Raw genomic sequence first — 20541 nt, 5'->3', positions numbered from 1 at the left:
GCTTTGTTTCAGTAAGATAAAGGGGTAGTAGTTAGCGAATGCATAATGAATTTAATTATAGCTGATGACTAATATCACAGAACTAAATATTGATAAAAGAGAAAAGACTTCTTTTGTGCTGTCTTCAAGTCTCTACTAATACACTGAATATAGGCTGATATTTGGTCACTTTTCTCATCAGTGTAGTTACCGTTTTCTGGTCTTTGTAGCTACTTCGTTAATATTTAAGTCTAATAATGGTGCTTTGTACACAGTTCTGTACATAGGCAAAGTTTACATGTAGTCTTTAAACAGCATGAGCTTGTGCTGCCAGTTGAAGTAAAATAGTCTTACGTACTTGGAAAGCTGTTGATTCTGTAATGGGATAGAGTACGCAAGGAACATGGAAGGTGGTAGACATGCAGGCCTGGATATTTTGTGGATGCATATTACTATGACAGGAAGAAAATGAGTCATAGAACATTTAGTTATGATGTGCTGAAGTATGCAAATGCTAAAATGAGGCTTTGAAATCCCTCAGTAAGACAAGACTGAAGAATTGCTAAACAGAAGTTCATAATCTCTCAATGAAGAGTTAAAAAGCTTGTTTGAAAGACTTCTGCATGTCTTCATCTGCCTCAGTTCATCCTGTAACTGAGGCAGACACAAGGTTTTGTTTTGTTTTTCTTGAGTCACGGCTTTATTTTTAGTGATACAATTAGAGAAAGAGCCAGGAGATTTCAATGAATTTGTAATAAATCTTTTTCCTTTATTACTATTTGCTTTAAGAATATTTAGATTATCACTGATATATTTATGGTCAGTTACAGGATACTTAGACTGTTAATAATTAATCATATGAGAAAAAAAGTCAAATAGGAACTGATTATGACTAATTGAACTTTCCATAATTCCCTGTGCTGTATTGTTAAATAGTTTTACTGTCTTTGTCATGATATTAAAAATACTTGATTTCTCCGCCAGTTAGTTCTATCTGTACAATGCCATTTTTATCAATTTGTACATGCAACCAAAACAAAATACAGTTTAGAAATGTGATTTGTTTTTTAAAAGCCTTTATTTTGGTGCTTCTAGGGAAAACCATCTGTCTGTATGGAGGATATATCAGCAGTATCTCAGCTAACTAATTTTGTTAATTTATTTCAGTGTCTGAAAACCAGGGTTTGGCTCTTCGTGGTTTTTGCGTGCTAATATTTTACTGAGATAATATCTCAAAATATTGCATCTTATCTAAAAACTGGAGGGAGGGGGAGGAAAAAAAGACTGAAAACCAGACTTAACAATGTTGTAAAAACACGTCAACATTTTTGTTAGGCAGAGTAAAGAAGAAGGCAAGAAAACAGAAGTTAAGAAGATGGAGAAGAAGAGAGGTTAGTTTAAAGAAGCTAAACAGTATTTTTGGTCATCTTAAGTTTTGAACTGAATTATCTGCCTGGATAATGTAATTTACTGCTAAGGATGGCTTTGGGGTCATAGTCCAAGATGTTTGATCCATGACTGCTTCTTTCAGATCTGTGAAACAGTGCATTCTTGTTCATCTATGTTCTTTCTTTCTTCGGTGCATTAGAACAGGTCTCTGCTATTCCCATTTTACTGTCATTCAACCTTTTAAACCTTGACGATCTTGTTTGTGGACAAGAAACAAAAGGTCTTATTCTTTGAACCAAATCGCATTTTTTCCTTTCAGTCTTCTCGTAACAATAATCTGAGGGACCTCTTGAAAGTACTTAGATACTACTTCTTATTAAGCAAGAGGCTTGCTAAGGAAGAGGCTTGGATTCACGTTACTGTGGTCTTGTCTACTAACCCAGACTTGCAAACTGACCTTCATAGGGATAAGTCATTCCTTTTTTTAGTACTCCTATCTTTAAGGGCAATCCAAACCACTGGCTGTAATTTGTAGCATAGTACAGATCCAGTGGCATGGACTCCAACCAACCCAGTGTTGGGCCAGGGAGGGGAAGTATCTAGACCTGAAGGGAACTCTGTTTGCTTGCAAGTATTGTTCAGAATATGTACCACTTGTGTATGGGGGAAAAAAAAAAACAGACATTCGAGTATGTGAATTAGAGGCAGACATGTTCATTCAACTTGCACACCTGCTGGAGCATGTGTACTGGGAACACTTTATTTGGATGGATTTGGACTGTAACTTGAATCACATCTAATTTACTGAAAACATCCAGGTGTCCTGACACTAAAGGTTTTCCAGCTTTGTAACTCTTAGTATTTATTGAAACTTCCTTTTAACCTGGCCCACAAGTAGAGGGTGACAGCTGTATACTGAAATAGAAAATTATTTTTGGTTTGTAACTCCTAAGGAGAAAACCGTAGGTTGCTAATAGTGTCCAGTTTTAAAAAGCTGTGTACTTTATTCCTGCTAGTAAGCCCTGTGGTGTGTTTACGTCTGCACCTGCATGGTTATCTGATGTAGAGTACCTGCCCATAGTTTTCTGCATTCTGCATGAAGTTCAAATTTTTAGAAAGCTTTCCACAAAAACAAATCTAATGTGATTATCAAATATTCATGAATACTATTTTTAATCTTCAGAAACATCAATGGATTCTAGGCTTCAAAGAATACATGCAGAAATTAAGAATTCCCTGAAAATTGATAATCTTGTAAGTATTTTTTTAAACTGATTTATGTGTATAATGCCAGTAGGAAATACTAGCATGTGTGTTTGTTTTTAATTAATATTCTGAGAATGAACAGAATTTTTTTCAGTTTGAAAGGTAACTGCTGCTTAAAAGATCAGTATCAGCAAGTGAAACCAGTTTTGTTTGGAAATACTTCATAATGAATTATTTACTGGAAAGACTGAGCCCAAATTCTGCCAAATAAAGCATCTGTGCCAGCTCAGCCTGAGCCATGCAGAAGCACCAGAAGGGCACAGTGAATGGAGTAGCAGTAGACTCCCTGATGCATGGGATGGAGACCCCCATCTGCTGACCCCATTCGTGGTTGAGGGAAGTCTGCTGCTTGCTGGGGGCTCGGATGTGGAATGCTGCTGACAGATGGTTGGGGCTTGCCTGACCTTAAGACTATTTATTAACTGCTGCTGGTTTTCTAAGTTGGGCACCAATGATATGGCCAGGGGAGAGCTGCAAAGTATCAAGCATGACTGCATGACTGAGGGTGATGGTCAGGGTATGGGTACCCAGGTGGTGGTCCCTTTCTTCATGAAAGGGCTTGTGAAGAAATGGATAGGACTACTAGAAGGTGTCTGGATCCACCCAGCTAACTGGGGCAAAAGTATTGCTGCCAAGAGGCTAGCCAACCTGGTTAAAGAGCTTTAGGAACAGTAGCAGATGGGAAATTGAGGAGGCGGTGAAGCAGGATGGCAATCAAGTGATGCAGGGTGATGTAAACAGAATTGACTTTGTAATCAACAGATTCCCTCAACAGAACAGGACTGAAGTAGCATCACCACAAGCATATGCACAGAAATGTGGAAGTGCTGGCAGCACAGCATTATGAGGAAAGCTCTTGTAAGCTTTCTGGAAAGTCAGCACAACGGGGTGCCTCTTTGAAGTGGCTGTACATTAATGTATACAGCATGGGGAATAAACCAGAGGAACTGAACATCTGTCTGCAGTTGGAGGGCTATGGTTCCCTTGTCCTCTCAGATACTTGGTGGGATAGTTCATGGGACTGGAGTGTTGCCATGTATATACAGGCTCTGTAAGAAAGATGGGTGCTGGAAAGACAAGATGCGGCATAACTATGTGAGAGGCCAGTGGGAATGTGTGGAGCTCTGCATTGGGGCAGAGCTCAGCCAACTGACAGCTTACAGGTCAGGATTAGTGGGCAGACCAATATGAGTGATGTCATGAGAATGTCTACTGCAGATCACTTAATCAGGCAGAAGTAAAACGTGAAGTAATCTTAGGGCAATTGGGAAACACCTCTGGTTCAAAGGCTTTGGTCCTCATTGGAGGCTTGAACCATCCTGGTATCTGCTGAAGGGACAACATGGAGATTATACAGCAATTTAGGAAGCTTCTGGAGTGTGATAACTTCCTAACACAGGTTATCAAGTGACTGACAAGAGAAGATACCCTGTCAGACCTGATTCTTAGAAACTGGGAAGGTCTGGTCAGGGATATGAAAGGTCGTGGGCAACCTTGGCTGCAGTGACTGAGGTGGTGGACTTCAGGATCCTGGGAGGAGGGAGCAGTGCAAAAAGGATCATTGCGCTGGGCTCAGGAGAGCAGACTTTGGCCTCTACAGGGATCTGGCTGGAAGAATCCCTTGAGAGACCGTGCTGGAGAGAGGGGACCAGGAGATCTGGCTCATTTTGGGGGATTAGCCCCTTCTTCATATTGATCTAAGTCGACAAGCAGGAGAATAACCAAATGTGGCAGGAGGGCTGCATGGATAACAAGAGCTCCTGACTACAGTCAAGACACAAAAAAAAGGAGCCATACAGGAAGTAGAAGCAGGGACAGGTGACCTGGGAGGAATATGCAGACACTATCTAAGCACAGAGGGATGTGCATAGGAAAGCCAACACCCAGCTGGAGTTAAATCTGGGGACAGAAATGAACAGCAAAGCTGCTTCAGGTACCTCACTAGCAACAGGAAGACTGGGAAAATCTGGCCCTGCTGCTGAATGGGCTGGGGGATCCAGTGAAAAAGGACAAGGAGAAGGCCAAGGTACTCAATGCTTTCTTGGCCTCAGTTTGCTCTTAGAATTCCTTTAAGGAATTCTGGGTCCCTGAAACCAATGGAAAGTCCGGAACAGGAAAGACTTGATGCTCAGTGGGCAAGGACCAAATCAGAGAACAGTTAAACAAAGTGGGACCTGATGTGGAATAAACTGAAGAGTGCTGAGGGAGCTGGATGATGTCATTGTGCATCCACTCCATTTTATTTTTGAGAAGTCATGGTGATCAGGGGGAGGTTTCTGAGGACCTGAGGAAAGCAAATGTCACCCTCATCTTCCAGGAGGAGGATGTGGGAAACTGCAGGCCAGTGATTGATTCCTTAGAATTGATTGCTTAGAAAGAATTGTATTGATTCCGTAGAAAGTGAGGAAGGAAATCCTTGTGGAAATTGTTTTCAATAATATGAAAGACAGTGAAATCTCCAGGACTTGTCAGCATGGGTTAATATAAGGAAACCATGCTTGACCAAACTGACATTCTTCTGTGAGATGACTGGCTTAGTGGGTGAGGGAGGGCAGTGGATGTTGTTTATATCAAGCTTAAAAAGGCTTTTGACACAGTCTCTCATAACAGCCGCACAGGCAGACTGATGAAGTCTGGACTAAATAAGTGGATAGCAAAGTGGGCTGAAAACTGGCTGAACTGCATGGCACAAAGACAGATGAGCAGTTGCAAGTCCAGCTAAAGGCCAGTCACTAGTAAATACTGTTAAAACATCTTCAGTAATAACTGGGATGTTGGACAGACCACACCTGTAGCAAGTTTGCAGCCAATACAAAACTGAAATATGTGATGGGTGTGCTGCTGTCCAGAGGGAGTTCGGCTGGAAAAAGGGGCCAGCAGGAACTTCATGAAGTTGAACAGAGGCTCAAGTTCTACCCCTGAGGAGAGCAGCTTATCAGAAAATGCGCTGGGGGTGCTGGGCGACACCAACTTTGCCATGAGCCAGCAACATGCTCTATGGCAAAGGTGGCCAACAGCATCCTGGGCTTCATTAGAAAAAGAGTTGCTAAAACATGGAAGGAGGTGATGACTGCCCTCTGCTTGGCACTGGTGAGACCCTTGATCCTGGTTTGGGCTTCCCAGTACAATAGAGATGTGAATGTACTGTAGGGAGCCCAGTAAAGGGCCACAAAGATGATTTGAGGGCTTGGAGCATCTGTTGTAGGAGGAGAGGCTGAGAAAGCTGGCAGTGTCCAGATTGGAGAAGAGAAGGCTGAGAGGCAGATGTGTGTAAATACTTGAATGGAGTGTGAAAGGACAACAGAGCCAGACTTTTCTCAGTGGCAGGACAAGAGGCAATGAACACTGACATCAAAACGGAAACACTGCTTAAACATAAGAGAAAGCTTTTTTACAGTGGGGGGTGTCAACCACTCACATATGTTCATCTAAACTGTTACACCGTGGAATCCACTGTTAAGGTTGGGCAGTGAAAACTGATGAGGAAGGACTAGAGCTGTATCTTTTTTAAAGCTTATTTAAATTTCTAACCCCTTGGTGCTTTATAACAGTACTAGTGGGTTTTCTGAATTCAAGGCAATTTGTGCTTTTGTTTGTTTTGGTTTGATTTTTTTCCTCTAACTGAAACCTTAACTCATGAGACCAGACCAAAAATATTTCACCCGTCTCTTTCTTACTTGAAGTCCTGGAGGCAATGCAAATCTTCAAAAGTCCATTTACATTACTCAACTGAAAAAAAACAAGTAAAAGGCTTCATTCCACCTTTGCCTTTATGCACTGCTGAAGAGAAGAAAATTCTCGCTGCCACTATTAACTGGCCGAGGCACTGTGAGAGTGACGTCAGTTTGAGGACTTGCCCGAACCAATTAAATGGTCTTTTCAGACTACTGTTGCACTGATCATGCTGAAGGGGATTGAGCCTTTGATTTAGTGTCATTTTTCAAGTGCCATTTGTACAGTGAGAAAATGTGTGTCAGTAAGAAGTACAGTAGCAAGAGAAGCAGCAAGCTGCTCCAACTCGGGAGCTCAGGGTTGCTTGGGTGAACCAGGCAAGGTTCTGATAGTGGGGGCAGGGGGCTGCCCTGTGCTGGACACAGCCAGCTCCAGTGGACCCACCGCGGGGCACAGCTGAGCCACTCAGCCATGGCGGTGGTGCCACTGGGAAAATGTATCTAAGAAAGGGCAAAACACACTGGGCAGAGAGAGGAGGAGGAGGGGAGGAAAGAGTGAGAAACAGCAGAGGGAACACCCAGGTCAGAGAAGGGAGAGGGTGCTCCATGTTGGTGGAGCAGGTATTCCCCTGCAGCCTGTGAAAGAGAGCATGAAGGAGCAGGTGTTCACACCCTGTGGAGCCCAGGCTGGAAATTGAAGGACTGGAAATCCAGAAGGACTGCAGCCTGTGGGGCGAGCCCAGGCTGGAGCAGAGGAGAACGTGAGAGGGAAGGAGTCCCAAGGAGGAACTGTGATGTACTGACCACCTGCTCACACTGCCCTGCTTGGGGGTGGGCTGTAGAGGGGAGACAGGAATGAAGTTGAGCAGAGGAGGGGGGAAGGAAAAGTGTTGTTTTAACATTTGTCTTTGTTTCTCATGACCCAGATCTATTTTACTTGGTAATAAATTAATTTTCCCTAAGTAGAGTCTGTTTTGTCCATGACAGTAACTGGTAAGCAATCTCCCTGTCTTTCATCTCAACCCATAAGCTTTCTTATACTATTTTCTCCCCCTGCACTGTTGAGGAGGGAGAGGTGACTGGCTGGCTGGGCATCTGGCTGCTGGCCAAGGCACATTCACTTCCATGTGCCCTATTCTTAAATTACTTTATTTAAGTCTATGCCAGTATTTTTGTCTCAAAAAAAATACTTCACTCTAAATAAGTTTAGAGAGCTTTTACTTCCCAACTTAATGGTTTGACTTAAATCATTCTGTCCTGAGCCAAATAGTAGATTCGCCTAAAATAGTAGGTAAAACAGAAAAAACAAAAACCCCACCAAACCTCTGATTGAGGTGTAATGGAGCAAATGCATTGCAGTACTGGGAGAAACATTGGTTGTAGAGGTACAGCAAGGATACTTAGTTTATCATAGTTCTATTTATCAAGTAAAGATGATATTAGGACTATGCTCAGCATAATTCTTAATAGGTTTGTTTGGCTTTTTTTAATACTAATTTCCCTTGTATAAAGTTGTAGCTCCTGTTCTCAAGATGCAGAATATTATGACCTGTGCTGGAAATGCATCTTGTTAGTTCTAAATAGGAAATAAAATAAGCAAGAGTAGCTGAAAATAAGGAAATCAAGTTCTTGTATTACAGGAAGAAGACTTTAGTACAGTGGTTCTTGGAAATGGATCAGAAGCTCCCATCGTTACTTCTGGGTGTCCCGCATAGCGTGTCATCCATCAAACTTTAACTGAAAGATCTACAAAGATACAGTTCTGTTTATTAACTGCAGACCAGTTAAGATGCTTTGCTACCTTCTCAGTGGCAAGTCACTTGGGAAAAATTGTGTATGGCTGACTATGGAGAACAGCTTCAAGCATGGAAGTACTAGAATTGTGAAAGTGGCATAAAGCTTGAGTTTGTATTTTGAAAGCGTACAATTTTTTTTTTTTTTAATTGCAAGTTATTCAAGTAGCATCTGCCTTTTGTTACGGAAGTAGCTGAAAGGCAACTGATAGTAATCTTTGCAAGTTTGACTGGATAAGTTGTTCTAAAATTAACTACATAGGCAAATTAAGGATATTATAGGAGGGTATCACTGAGCATGGAAATAAATGCAGTATGGCTAGTTAAGGATTATTAAAATGTAAGTTAAGTCTCCAAACTAATTTCTTGTTTATATACAGGATGTGAACAGGTGTATTGAGGCTCTTGATGAGCTTGCATCCCTTCAAGTCACAATGCAACAAGCTCAGAAACATACAGAGATGATCCTGACTCTAAAGAAGGTGAGATCTTCAGTGTTAATCAAAGTAACCTGTGTGTTTTCTTGAATTGATATCAGTGTTATTTACTGCTGGAGTACTGTGTCCACTTCTGGTCCCCATAATTCAAGAATGATGTGGACAGAATGGAGAGGGTCCAAAGGAGGACCGTGAAGATGATCAAAGGGCTTGAGAACCTGCCCTGTAAGTAAAAGCTGAAGGAATTAAGTCTCTTCTTCCTGGAGAAGTGTCAGGGGGGACCTTATCCCATTATTCCAGTACTTAAAGAGCAGCTACAATGAGGGTGGAGGATCTCCCTTCACATGGAGACAACAAGGGGCATTGGGTATGAGTTGCACTGGGAGAGGTTTCATCTCAATTTAAAAAAAAGCAACTTTTTTTACAGCGAGAACAAATGCCTCAGGAATGTGGCAGAGTCCCCATTGCTGGACGTTTTCAGATGCGATTGGACAGGGTGCTCGGTAATCTCATCCAGGCTCCCTTTCCCATGAAGGTTTGGACCAGATGATCTTTCAAGATCCCTTCCAGCCTGGGCTGTTCTATGATTCTGTGACATTTCAGAGAGTCCAAAAGTCTATGGTCTTATTTTAGGTTAAGTCAAGAATTTCATCTAGCATGTGATGAAATTACATAAGTATTTAAATACCGAAGTGGAGGTCATTGTTTTATTATTTCAATTTCAGATACGGAAATTCAAAGTTAGCCAAGTTATCATGGAGAAATCTACAATGCTTTATAACAAGTTCAAGACCATGTTTCTGGTTGGGGAAGGAGACTCTGTTCTTTCCCAAGTATTAAATAAATCACTTGCTGAGCAGAAGCAGCACGAGGAAGCCAACAAAACCAAAGAACAGTGGAAGAAAGGAACAAACAAAAAAATGGAAAAGGAAAAGGAACAAACAGGTAAGTAATTGCGGTTTTAGTTTCTTGTCATATAAAAGACCTAGTCTCCATCAATTTCTGAGACAGCTTCAAAAAATCCTTGATCTACGAATTCTACCCATCTATTAAAACCTTTGCATACCTGAAATAGTCAAGGATAATACTGCTATAACTTTTCAAGTTCAAGGATATAATGTTTTCCATGGTGATTTTACCTTTATTGCCTGAAGGGAAGGGCTTTTCCAAGAATTGAGTTTAGCATTTGTTACTTCAAATTTTCTAAAAAGTTAAATTGCTTAACTTTATTATCTTATGGAACAAAAAAAACCCCATTAAACGTGAGGTAATATAACATGCTACCTTCCATTCCTCAAGTAGCCTTTTGGTCCCTAGACTTCCTTCCACCTATGCCTTAACCACTTAATTTCATTCACTAGTTTCTTCCTATATCATGTGTGCTACTATGCATAGCAGTGGCTTTTAACTACTTCTGTGATGCAATTTTAGTAGTTCAGTCTAACAGTAAAGAAATAATCATCATTTAGGGGAGAAAAGGGCTTTATGCTCTTAGCAGTACTATTCTGGATTAATTGTGAGCGCTTGTACAAGTACAGCATGATAGTGAAAGCTTTTCATAGTAAGCATGCTCTACAGTTTAGGTTGTTGGTTTGTGGTTTTTTTAAAAAAAAAAAAAAGAAAATAGTTACTTGCATTTTTAAATAGAGGAACAAAATGAGAGACATTGGAAAGTTGTGTTGCAAATGAATGTAAATCCTTGAAGATGTAGGAGTTCTAGCCATCTGTTAACATTATTTAGATCTTCGGTCTCCACAACCACTGGAGAGAAGTTATATTTGCTTTGGACTTGAATCCTGGGAGTAAAATGGTTTCAGAAAACTCTTTGGAAATTGCACCACCTGGATCTGGAATAAACAAGTTACTGTAACTGAGGTGACTGAAGATGGCAAGGATCCAGAATAATTGTAGTTGAAATGCCACTGTACTTGTAACTGCTAAGAAAGCAAGGATGATGATAAAATCCAACCATTTTATGGTGAGAGAAGTATGACGTAGTAGAGGTTCCACACAGATCTTTTCCCGACCCAGTGATCAGCACAGCTAATACTTTAACAAAGAATCTAAACAGGAAGATTTCCTACAATAGTCTGACTAATGAAGCTACGCTAGATAAGGTAACAGAGACTTCAGCAGAACTGAAATATACCGTATTGTTGCCTAGTCAAATGGAGAATGGCAAAAACTTTTATCAGAGTAAGGGGATATTTCATGGAAGCAGATTTTTTGTTATTTGCTACAAAAAGAAATTCTGGTTCCTTGCGTTCATGCTTTTGCCCTTTTAAAAATTGAACTGCTGAACTCTTACTATCTTCACAAAGCACAACAATTACACCAGTGTGTACTTCAGCTTAAGTACAGCTTCAGACTATATACTTTGTGACAAGGGATTATAGCATTCATTGTTCCATTGAATTCTTCCCATGGCATTCAAGTTCAGAACTGATTCCGAGCAAGCCTAGTCTAGAGTGTCATCTTAAAATGATCTTGTCTGGTTTTTAGCATCTCTTAGCCTGTAAGTATTCTGATGAGTAATGTCTGTATTTTTTTTTTTCTTGCTGTAGCATAATAGTTTAATAGAGGGCCTTTTTTGGTAAACCTGTAACTTCAAATGAAATGGACTGTCAATTCTAACTTAGTGACATTTCCTCATCAATTCACTCAAAATTCAAAGGCTTGTAATATCAGAGCAAAACATGTTTTCATCACAGAAATTTTGTTAAATATTCCTGCTCTGACTTTACTAAATACAGCTCCTACATAGTGCTTTGTTCTCCTGCTTGCAATTGCATGCTATAACTAAACTTTTTTACTCTACTTTATATATACTGTTTGTCATAATTTTTATTATATACGTATTTCCTCGAGTTGATGGTAAATGAGAACCCATGGAACTAACAACCTCCAGTTAAAGTATCAGAAATCCCCTAAATTGTCTGACCAGGTTAGAGTGTTAACTAGAATTTACTGCTGAAGTATATTTTCTCACTGCTCAGAATATAAATAAGCATTAGTCCTATTATCTGTAGTCTAGCAAGCACAAGAAGAACTCGAAGTCTCATTATATATACAGACTGTTCATTTCCCATTGTTAAAATTACGGGATGAGGCTCATTGCATGGAAGTTTCAGAAGTTGAACCTGTATTGGTTACTGCTTTTTGTATTGTTTCAGCTGCTGGGTATCAAGGTGAGGGGAAAACTTCTGTAGTGTTTGAGTTGATGAAGGTAAAGAAATTATCTGGGGCTTTTTGTAGCACAGTTTTGCTGCCTGCAGTACTATTTTCTTTCCCTTCTTTTTCGTTTTAAAGGTTCAAAGGTTCTGAATGGAGGATCTGAAGCTCAAGACACCAACCAGTCACAACACAATGGAGAGAACACTGAGGAAAAGAAAGATAAGCATGAAGTTGGCAGTAAGAAAAAGTGAGTTAATAACCCTACTATTGCTCTAGCAAAATGATATAAATAGAACAGCAGCAGATTGAAGTTACTTAACCATGTTGACATGCTGTTTTCTTTACAGAGCTTTCTCTCAACTTTAGACAATGATAATAGCATACAAATCGTCTGTTACAGTTTCGAATTAACATTTCAAAAGTTACTTTACTCACTGCTATGGCGTAGACTTAAAAAAAATACAGGATGTGCCATTAGGAGAAAATCAGCATGCAGTGAGACAGGGCAAAGCATAAGCTTTCCTCTCTTCTAGACTACTCGATGCTATTAAGTTGGAAGCAAAGGAAGCCTGAACCAAGTCTTAGAGAAACTAATGTGGTTTATCAAGTTTTTTGTGAAATCAGGTATTCTAATCAATAGCTAAGGCACTTAGCTATTAGTGTTCTATAGCGTAGCTATAAAATTGCCTAAATGCAGGTAAACTGCAGGCTAGAACTTAGAATTTATAGAGGTCAATGCATTTACCTTTTGCAAACAAGAGGCCATAAGAATGCTTGAATTTGTCAGGAGGTAAGTAGTTAAACTTGTAGCCTTACTGAAGAACGCTGTTTTGTAAACAAGAACAAGCAGCAGTGAATCGCTGTAGAGTATAAAAAATACTTAAAAGAATTTATTAAACAGTGAGGAAAGGGCCTAGAATTATCCTTGAGCTGAATTGTTTGGTTGAAGCACCACTTTGTTTTTTCTGAGGGATTCTTTTTGTCCATCAGTGTGTATTGAAGCAAGCTTTCCTTTTGTCACTGTCTTCATGCAGTGGCCTGGCAGTCTTTTGACTGTCTGCCAAGTTAAAACGGTACAAATGAGTGAAATACTGACTGTTACTTACAATAAGGTAAACTTAAACAGAACAAAATGGAGAAACCCTTAAGATGAAAATTAATTTGGTAGCTTCCAAACTACTGGCTTCTGATTATACAGCTTTCAGAAGCAACATTTGGGAGTTTTCAACCAGCGATGCCAAATACTCATTTGGTCTGAACAAACAGCATGTGGTGGGAAAATAATGAAGGTACAAGTGTGGGTTCCTAAAACAGGTCATACAGCCTAGCATGCCACTTAAATAGGCGATTTGGGCAAATCAAAATATGATACTAACAAAGTGCCACACCCAAGTTACTTGAAATCAATAGCAAGGCAGCTCAGTACTAATAGAATACACCTGGCCAAGTATTTAAAAATAAATGACGACTAAACTGGCTCTCCAAGGTAGAATACTATCATGGCCTGCTCCTTTCCTTACTCCTGCAGAACCTGACAACACTTGGATTTTTCAGTGACAGAGAGACAGTCTCAGTCAGATTGCCCTTTATCTTTGTGATGAAAAGAATTAAGAATAATAATGTTTGGGTGCATGCATGACATGTCAGTGGACATTGGTCAAAAGAAACGTAAGGGAGATACTTCAGCTAGATATGCAACATAGCTGGAAAAGGCTGTTGAATATAAAAAGTGTCTCAAAAAAGCAACTTTGAGGCAAGACAACATATATGTTTAATACTTCAGTAACTGTGATGGTATCTGTAAAACTTGCAAATACATTTTCCATGAATGAGCTAGTGGGAATGTCATGTTCTGCTAATAAACCTTTGTCTCCTTAAGTGTGTGTGGTGTTTGCTATGGCTTTGAGCACTACACTCCCAACACAGTCTTTGACTTCCCTAAACAAAGAAACAGACCCACTTTACAGAAAAATTTGTACAGCTACTTGGGAGCAGTTTCTGTGGGCTTACACTCATTTGCTAACAGCTATAAATGGGATTTTGTAACGCCTCCTGCAAGTACCTTGCATGTTGAGAAATGCATCCACATACCTGTTCCAAACTAAAGCAAGCTACAGTATTGTGTCTCTCCATCATATAAACTTCCTTTCATTCAGTATTTTTCATACATTTGTATTAGCAATCTTCAGGTTTTTGGAAGTGAGAAACTGGTCAGCAAAATAACCATGAACAAATCATCAATGTTCAAAATGCTGCTGCAGTTCCCACTACTGCCTCAAAGCAAATAATCTGTAAACTTCTCAAATCACAAGGCTGGCTGCTTAGTTCTGAACTTTAGTCCCTCTGATAATTAGAGGCAAGACATGTCTGCACCTTTCTGAGGGTGTACTTCAAAACTTTTGGAAGATGGAAGTTGTGTAATTCACAAAATTTCGTCTCAAAAGTTACGTGTTTGGCACTTAACAATATCTTTCTGTTCTCACTTGGTAAACACATGTACTGCTGCCTGAGGGTACCTTAGTGTTTGGGACAGGTAGTGGATTATGCCTGGCTATTAAGAAGAGTTACAGTTGGTAAGGTATGTTAAGCCAGAGGGCTTTGCCATGAGCAGACATGTATTTGGCAGCAGATGAAGGAAGGCTGCCTGAAGGGAGCACAGACCCCTTCTGAGTGACTGCCATTCACAGCCGGTCACACACGAGAACCTGACGTGAATCACCACCAGCTCAGCTTAACGTCTGGGGGCAGTTGGCGTTAAGAGAGAAGACGGACAGCTGGCATCACTGCCTGCTTCAGTTCTCCAGACTTCATCCCCTGCGGGACGTGCATCGGCATCGCTCACTCTAGACTGTGCTAATTTACCTGGAGCCGGTCTTGCTCGCCATGTTTTTATATGGTCATTTAATGCTGCTTTATTTTGTTTCTAGGACATGTGGTGAAGAGAGAGAGCTTGAAAAGCAAGCAAAAGATTCTGCCTTTGAGAGCAAATGACATCGCTGGAGTCTTTTTTTTTTTTTAATACAAATCAAAGAGGATTGTTAAGTTTTGCATTTGAAATCTATAGACTGCTGAAAGTTTTAAATAATTTTATAAGCATAGTATTTTAAAGTTAAATTTTGTGGAATAAAAGCCCCTTTAATCTTGGTTTTAAAGTATTTAAACACTTTTGCCAATAGTTTTGTCCAGTATTAACAGGCAATACATTTCAAAAGATGGAAATTCAGTTAGAAAACAAATGCTTACATGTTACAGGACTTAGAGTTGTAGTATATTTTTATCTGACTGCTGTATGTTTCTCTAGCTAATAGCAGGAAGAAGTGTAAATACTTTTAACTGCCTAATTGCTTCATTTGTATAAAACCTACTCTTCCTCTGATGATAACTGACCTCTGTTTGTGCACAGTTTTTCAACTCTTGTTGGGATGTCTTTTCACTGTGTTTTGTAGGAGCTGGAAGCAGCATTTTTATAGCTGTTAAAATGTTAATGTATGAGTATACTTAATCACTTTTTTTAAACAAGTTTAGTTCTGTTCTTGCAAAACTCATTGTGCCAATTTACTGCAATGTGACTTTATGGTATGCTTTTGGTATAATAAGTATATAGGAAGAAATCTGGTGTTTTCACTGAACCTGTTGATGCACACTGGTTAGAAAACACTGTGTGAACAATTTATGAGATTAAAGAATTTAAACTGATAAAGACAGACTGGTTCTTAATACTAACCTGTATAGACTAAAACACTCACAGGAACAAAAACTATCTGGTTTATAGTTACTATTTTGGTTTACTGCCTTGGCCTTAACTTGGGGATTTCTAACTTGAGTTTTAACAGAAATACTGGTAAAGTGTTTTAAGAAAAAGTCCTAAAGGCATGAAAGGGAATGAAATGAGTACAAGCTCCTCTCAAAATTCTTTCTTGAAACACACCCTTTGCCTAACGGCAGAACTAGGAGCAACTCATGTGTGACTAGAAAATGCTGTTGGACAGAGGCCAGCCAGGTGAGAAATTTGAGTGCAGTAGTCCAAGAATGCATGTTATGGGGGACATGGGGAAGGTGTCAGCGTTCCAGGTGTATGTATCCCTGTGTATTGTGTTGCCTACAAGGCAGCAACAGAAAACTGACCTGCCAGCCTGGTGGGCACCAGGATGTCTGAAGCTTTAACTTGCACCGTACGACAAGGAAGCGTTTTCATTATTGCAGCATGACCAAAGCAGCACGGTATCAAATGCTGAAAAGTCAATTTATTTCTTGTTTTGGTGCCTTGTAAATTGCTGCTGTGAGTACTTCAGTGTCTTCTCCAGATTAGTACAGAGAAAAGGGATTTCTGCTCACACGTAAAAAAAGGTGTACAGCTTTTCCTCCATTTCAACAACTTGGTACACCTTCGTGTACCTGGCAGAAGATGAGACTGGCAGAAGTCTTGCATTTGCTGGCCCTTGTGGGGGACTTCAGTCTACCGGACATCTGCTGGAAGTGTAACACGGCAGAGAGGAAACAGTCTAGGAGGTTCCTGGAGTGTGTGGAGGATAACTTCCTGATGCAGCTGGTGAGTGAGCCCCCCAGGGGAGGTGCCCTGCTTGACCTGCTGTTTACAAACAGAGAAGGACTGATGTGAGATGTGGTGGTCGGAGGCTGTCTTGGGCTTAGCGACCACGACATGATAGATTTCTCAGTTGTGAGTGAAGTAAGGAGAGGGGTCAGCAAAACTGCTACCATGGACTTCCGGAGGGCAGACTTTGGCCTGTTCAGGTCACTGCTTGAGAGAGTCCCTTGGGAGACAGTCCTGAAGGACAAAGGGGTCCAGGAAGGCTGGACAGTCTTCAAGAAGGAAATCTTAAAGGCAGAGAAGCAGGCGGTCCCCATGTGCCGTAAGAAGAGCTGGCGGGGAAGGCAACCGGCCTGGCTGAACAGGGAGATTTTGCTGGAACTCAGGGAAAAGAGGAGAGTTTATCACCTCTGGAAGAAGGGGCAGGTCAACTCAGGAAGAGTACAAGGATCTTGTAGGTCAAGCAGAGACAAAATTAGAAAGGTAAAAGCCCAGCTAGAGCTCAGTCTGGCTACAGTCATAAAGGATAATAAAAATTGCTTCTACAAATATGTTAACAACAAAAAGAGAGGCAAGGAGAATCTCCATCCCTACCAGATAAGGCGGGGAACATTGTCGACAAGGACAAGGTTGAGGTACTTAATGCCGTCTTTGCCTCAGTCTTTAATAGCCAGTTCAGGTATCTGCAGGGTATTCAGCCACCTGAGCTGGAAGATGGAGAGCACAATAACCCACTCATAATCCCAGAGGAAACAGTTAAGGACCTGTTAAGCCACTTGGACACCCACAAGTGTATGGGGCCTGATGGGATCCACCTGAGAGTACTGAGAGCTGGCGGAGGAGGTTGCCAAGCCACTCTCCATCATTTATCAGCAGTCCTGGTTAACAGGGGAGGTCCCAGAAGACTGGAGGCTTGCCAATGTGACACCCATCTACAAGAAAGGCCGGAAGGAGGATCCTGGGAACTACAGGCCTGTCAGCCTGACCTCCGTACTGGGGAAGATCATGGAGCAGTTCATCTTGAGAGTGCTCACAGGGCACGTGCAAGACAACCAAGGGATCAGGCCCAGCCAGCATGGGTTCATGAAAGGCAGGTCCTGCTTGACCAACCTGATCTCCTTCTATGCCCAGGTGACCCACCTAGTGTATGAGGGAAAGGCTGTGGATGTTGTCTACCTGGACTTCAGTAAAGCCTTTGACAGCATCTCCCACAGATTCTCCTGGAGAAACTGGTGGCTTGTGGCTTAGACAGGTTTACTCTTCGCTGGGTAAAGAACTGGCTGGACGGCCAAGCTCAGAGAGTCGTGGTGAACAGTGTTAAATCCAGCTGGTGGCCAGTCACAAGCGGTGTTCCCCAGGGCTCGGTTCTGGGGCCGGTCTTGTTCAATATCTTTATTGATGATCTGGACGAGGGGATCGAGTGTTCCTTCAGTAAGTTTGCAGATGACACCAAGTTGGGTGGGAGTGTTGATCTGCTGGAGGGTAGGAGGGCTCTGCAGAGGGATCTGGACAGGCTGGATCGATGGGCAGAGGTCAACTGTATGAGGTTTAATAAGGCCAAGTGTAGGTCCTGCACCTTCGTCACAACAACCCCATGCAATGCTACAGACTTGGGGAAGAGTGGCTGGAGAGCTGCCTGGCGGAAAGGGACCTGGGGTTGCTGGTTGACAGCCGGCTGAATATGAGCCAGCAGTGTGCCCAGGTGGCCAAGAAGGCCAACAGCATCCTGGCCTGTATCAGAAATAGTGTGGCCAGCAGGAGTAGGGAAGTGATCATGTCCCTGTACTCGGCACTGGTGAGGCTGCAGCTTGAATCCTGTGTTCAGTTTTGGGCCCCTCACTACAAGAAGGATGTTGAGGTGCTGGACCATGTTCAGAGAAGGGCAGCGAAGCTGGTGAGGGGCCTGGAGCACAAGTCTTATGAGGAGCGGCTGAGGGAACTGGGGTTGTTCAGTCTGGAGAAGCAGAGGCTGAGGGGAGACCTTATCGCTCTCTATGGCTGTCTGAAAGGGGGTTGTGGCGACGTGGGTGTTGGTCTCTTCTCCCAGGTAACCAGCGATAGGACAAGAGAAAATGGCCTCAAGTTGCGCCAAGGGAGGTTTAGATTGGATATTAGGAAAAATTTCTTCACCAAGAGGGTGGTCAAGCATTGGAACAGGCTGCCCAGGGAGGTGGTGAAGTCACCATCTCTGGAAGGGTTCAAAAAACGTGTGGACATGGTGCTTCAGGACATGGTTTAGGGCACATGGTGGCGCTGGATTAATGGTTGGACTTGATGATCTTGAAGGTCCTTTCCAACCTAGTGATTCTGTGATTCTGTGTTTATTCACAGTTCTGCTCTTACATTAGATGCTCAGTAATGGGAGAAAGCAACTTCAGCGCTCAATTCATCACGAGCAGGTGAAGGTGTAGTAACTTCAGCACTGCTTCTGAACCTGCTGTTTTCCAGTATCTGAAAGTGACAGATTTCTCCTGACTAATGCGCTTTTTTTTCCTTCAGTGAAATCATGCACTACTCTGAAGTAACTCCTCCTTATTTTCCATCTCCTAATTCTGAAGAGATTAAAACATTTTTGCCTAGCACTACCTTTTTGATGAGGTTTGTTTTTCGTAACAGACTAGAATAGTAAACTGCATAATAATTTTAGGATCAGAGCCTTCATCTCCCCTTCTTTTCCCCTGCACATGGTCTAATGTAACAGGCAAAAAACCCCTCACTAGTGAGCAGAGGCACACAAAAAAGAATGGAAAGCCTGAAATCAGAACTCTCATATAAGAAACGCATTGCACAAGCAGTATTAACGTTCATTGTGTTCAAAACTGCCATTTAGTCATCTTTGCTACTTTGCATTATTTTTTTATGTAACTTTGCCAGAATCCACCACAGTGAATGTTTTTTTTTTCCCCTGTTAAATATACCACTCCTTCAGAGACCATGCATGCAACATGTCACTCACTACACACATGCTGCTGCTTGTTGGAAAGTCATCTGACCAACTTTTAGCGGTCCATTTACCCAGTGGCACACCTAGATTATGTTCTCTATCTGCTTCGACAGGTTGTCCTTAACTAGGACCCATTACCTTTATTTTTGGTCTCAATAACTTGTGAAACAGCTGTAACGTAATGAGGCAGGATTACCAGATTGTTAATGTGGAAAAGCCAAGGGAAGAGTATTTATTTCAATGTTCAAACAACAGTCACCAGCATCTGAATTTATGGAGCCTGTTTTGCTGCATTTGTACAGCAGACTTCTTGAGATTAGAACACAGTTTCTAAAGGTGTCTTCACTATACTGAGTACTTCTATAGATGCAAGAACGTTTTTTATCATTCCTTACTGCTCTGCTGCCATTGCTGTCAGTGGATGTACATGCACATGGATGCATCTGCACCAATCTTGGCAAAAAACACAATTTGTGCATATTTGCAAAATGATACTATTTCCACTCTACCTTCCTACCTGAAGTTGCAAGCAGCCCAGAACTCTCTAACAGAGCTGTGAAGAAAGAATAGAGGAGGAAAGAGATGTGAAGAGTGCCTGGGAGAAGGCCTCCGTATTCCTCTGCAAAGCAGCACACTCATAAAGGACGTTTCGAGCAAAACACAGTAGCACTGAGTTACAGTGGCACTTGCTGCCTTGGGAAATTAAAGTACTGAGCCACAGGCATTTGGAAAGGTTAATGATAAATACTGAAGCCTGTATTTACAATGCAGAACCCACTTACATGATTATGGGAAGCTAAAACTCAGCATGAAAGAAGTTTTAGTTCACAGCAACAGTTAGATTTTGAGTACAACAATCTCTTCCCACACAAAGGTAAAAAAATGCAAGAAGTTCCAAAACTAAATGCCAAAATTGCTTGCACAGCTTCTTCATCTGCGTCATGAGTATGTGGTTGTGTAATGAAACAAAAGGCATTTCACACCAAAACTTAATGGCTTTCAGATCTTGAAGACGCTACTTCAGGCTAAACCTGGAGGATCAGTAGCTTCCGCAGCTCCCAGTATGAAACTGTCCTCATCTGACGGTCCCGATGTTTGGCCTCTGCAGATCTCTGTTTCGGCAATCTCTAGTGTTTCACAACAGACTGCTGTTACGGGCAGAGACTAACAGGGCCATACAGCTAGATGGTGGGACAGCAGCATTCTCATTCAGCTTCCAAATACAGGTAGTTGCTGCACGCTATAATTTGCATATGCATACATACAGCTAGTCATGAGATATTATTTTATTGCCTGAGGAAACTAAAACAATTTCCACTGTCAACCTCAAACATGTTTC

At 41.5% G+C, this 20541-nt stretch overlaps 1 protein-coding gene across 1 annotated transcript in view; it reads left to right on the top strand.

Annotated features, from left to right (window-relative positions):
- PSIP1 (PC4 and SRSF1 interacting protein 1) overlaps positions 1 to 15147 on the top strand; it is a gene marked incomplete at its 5' end in the record, with an annotated part of 37629 nt that extends 22482 nt beyond the window's left edge. Inside the window, 6 exons of the mRNA XM_082013626.1 lie at positions 1315 to 1370; positions 2552 to 2622; positions 8479 to 8580; positions 9261 to 9480; positions 11845 to 11956; positions 14637 to 15147. Coding sequence (XP_081869752.1) covers positions 1315 to 1370; positions 2552 to 2622; positions 8479 to 8580; positions 9261 to 9480; positions 11845 to 11956; positions 14637 to 14700 — 625 coding nt within the window. The 3' untranslated portion in view covers positions 14701 to 15147. The remainder of the gene's footprint in view (positions 1 to 1314; positions 1371 to 2551; positions 2623 to 8478; positions 8581 to 9260; positions 9481 to 11844; positions 11957 to 14636) is intronic.
- Between the last annotated feature and the right edge of the window lie 5394 nt (positions 15148 to 20541).

This window comes from Phaethon aethereus, assembly GCF_964289735.1.
Source record: "Phaethon aethereus genome assembly, chromosome: Z".
NCBI classification, from domain to species: domain Eukaryota; kingdom Metazoa; phylum Chordata; class Aves; order Phaethontiformes; family Phaethontidae; genus Phaethon; species Phaethon aethereus.
The sequence above is the reverse complement of the archived record's forward strand: the minus strand, read 5'-3'. Positions and strand labels throughout refer to the sequence as shown.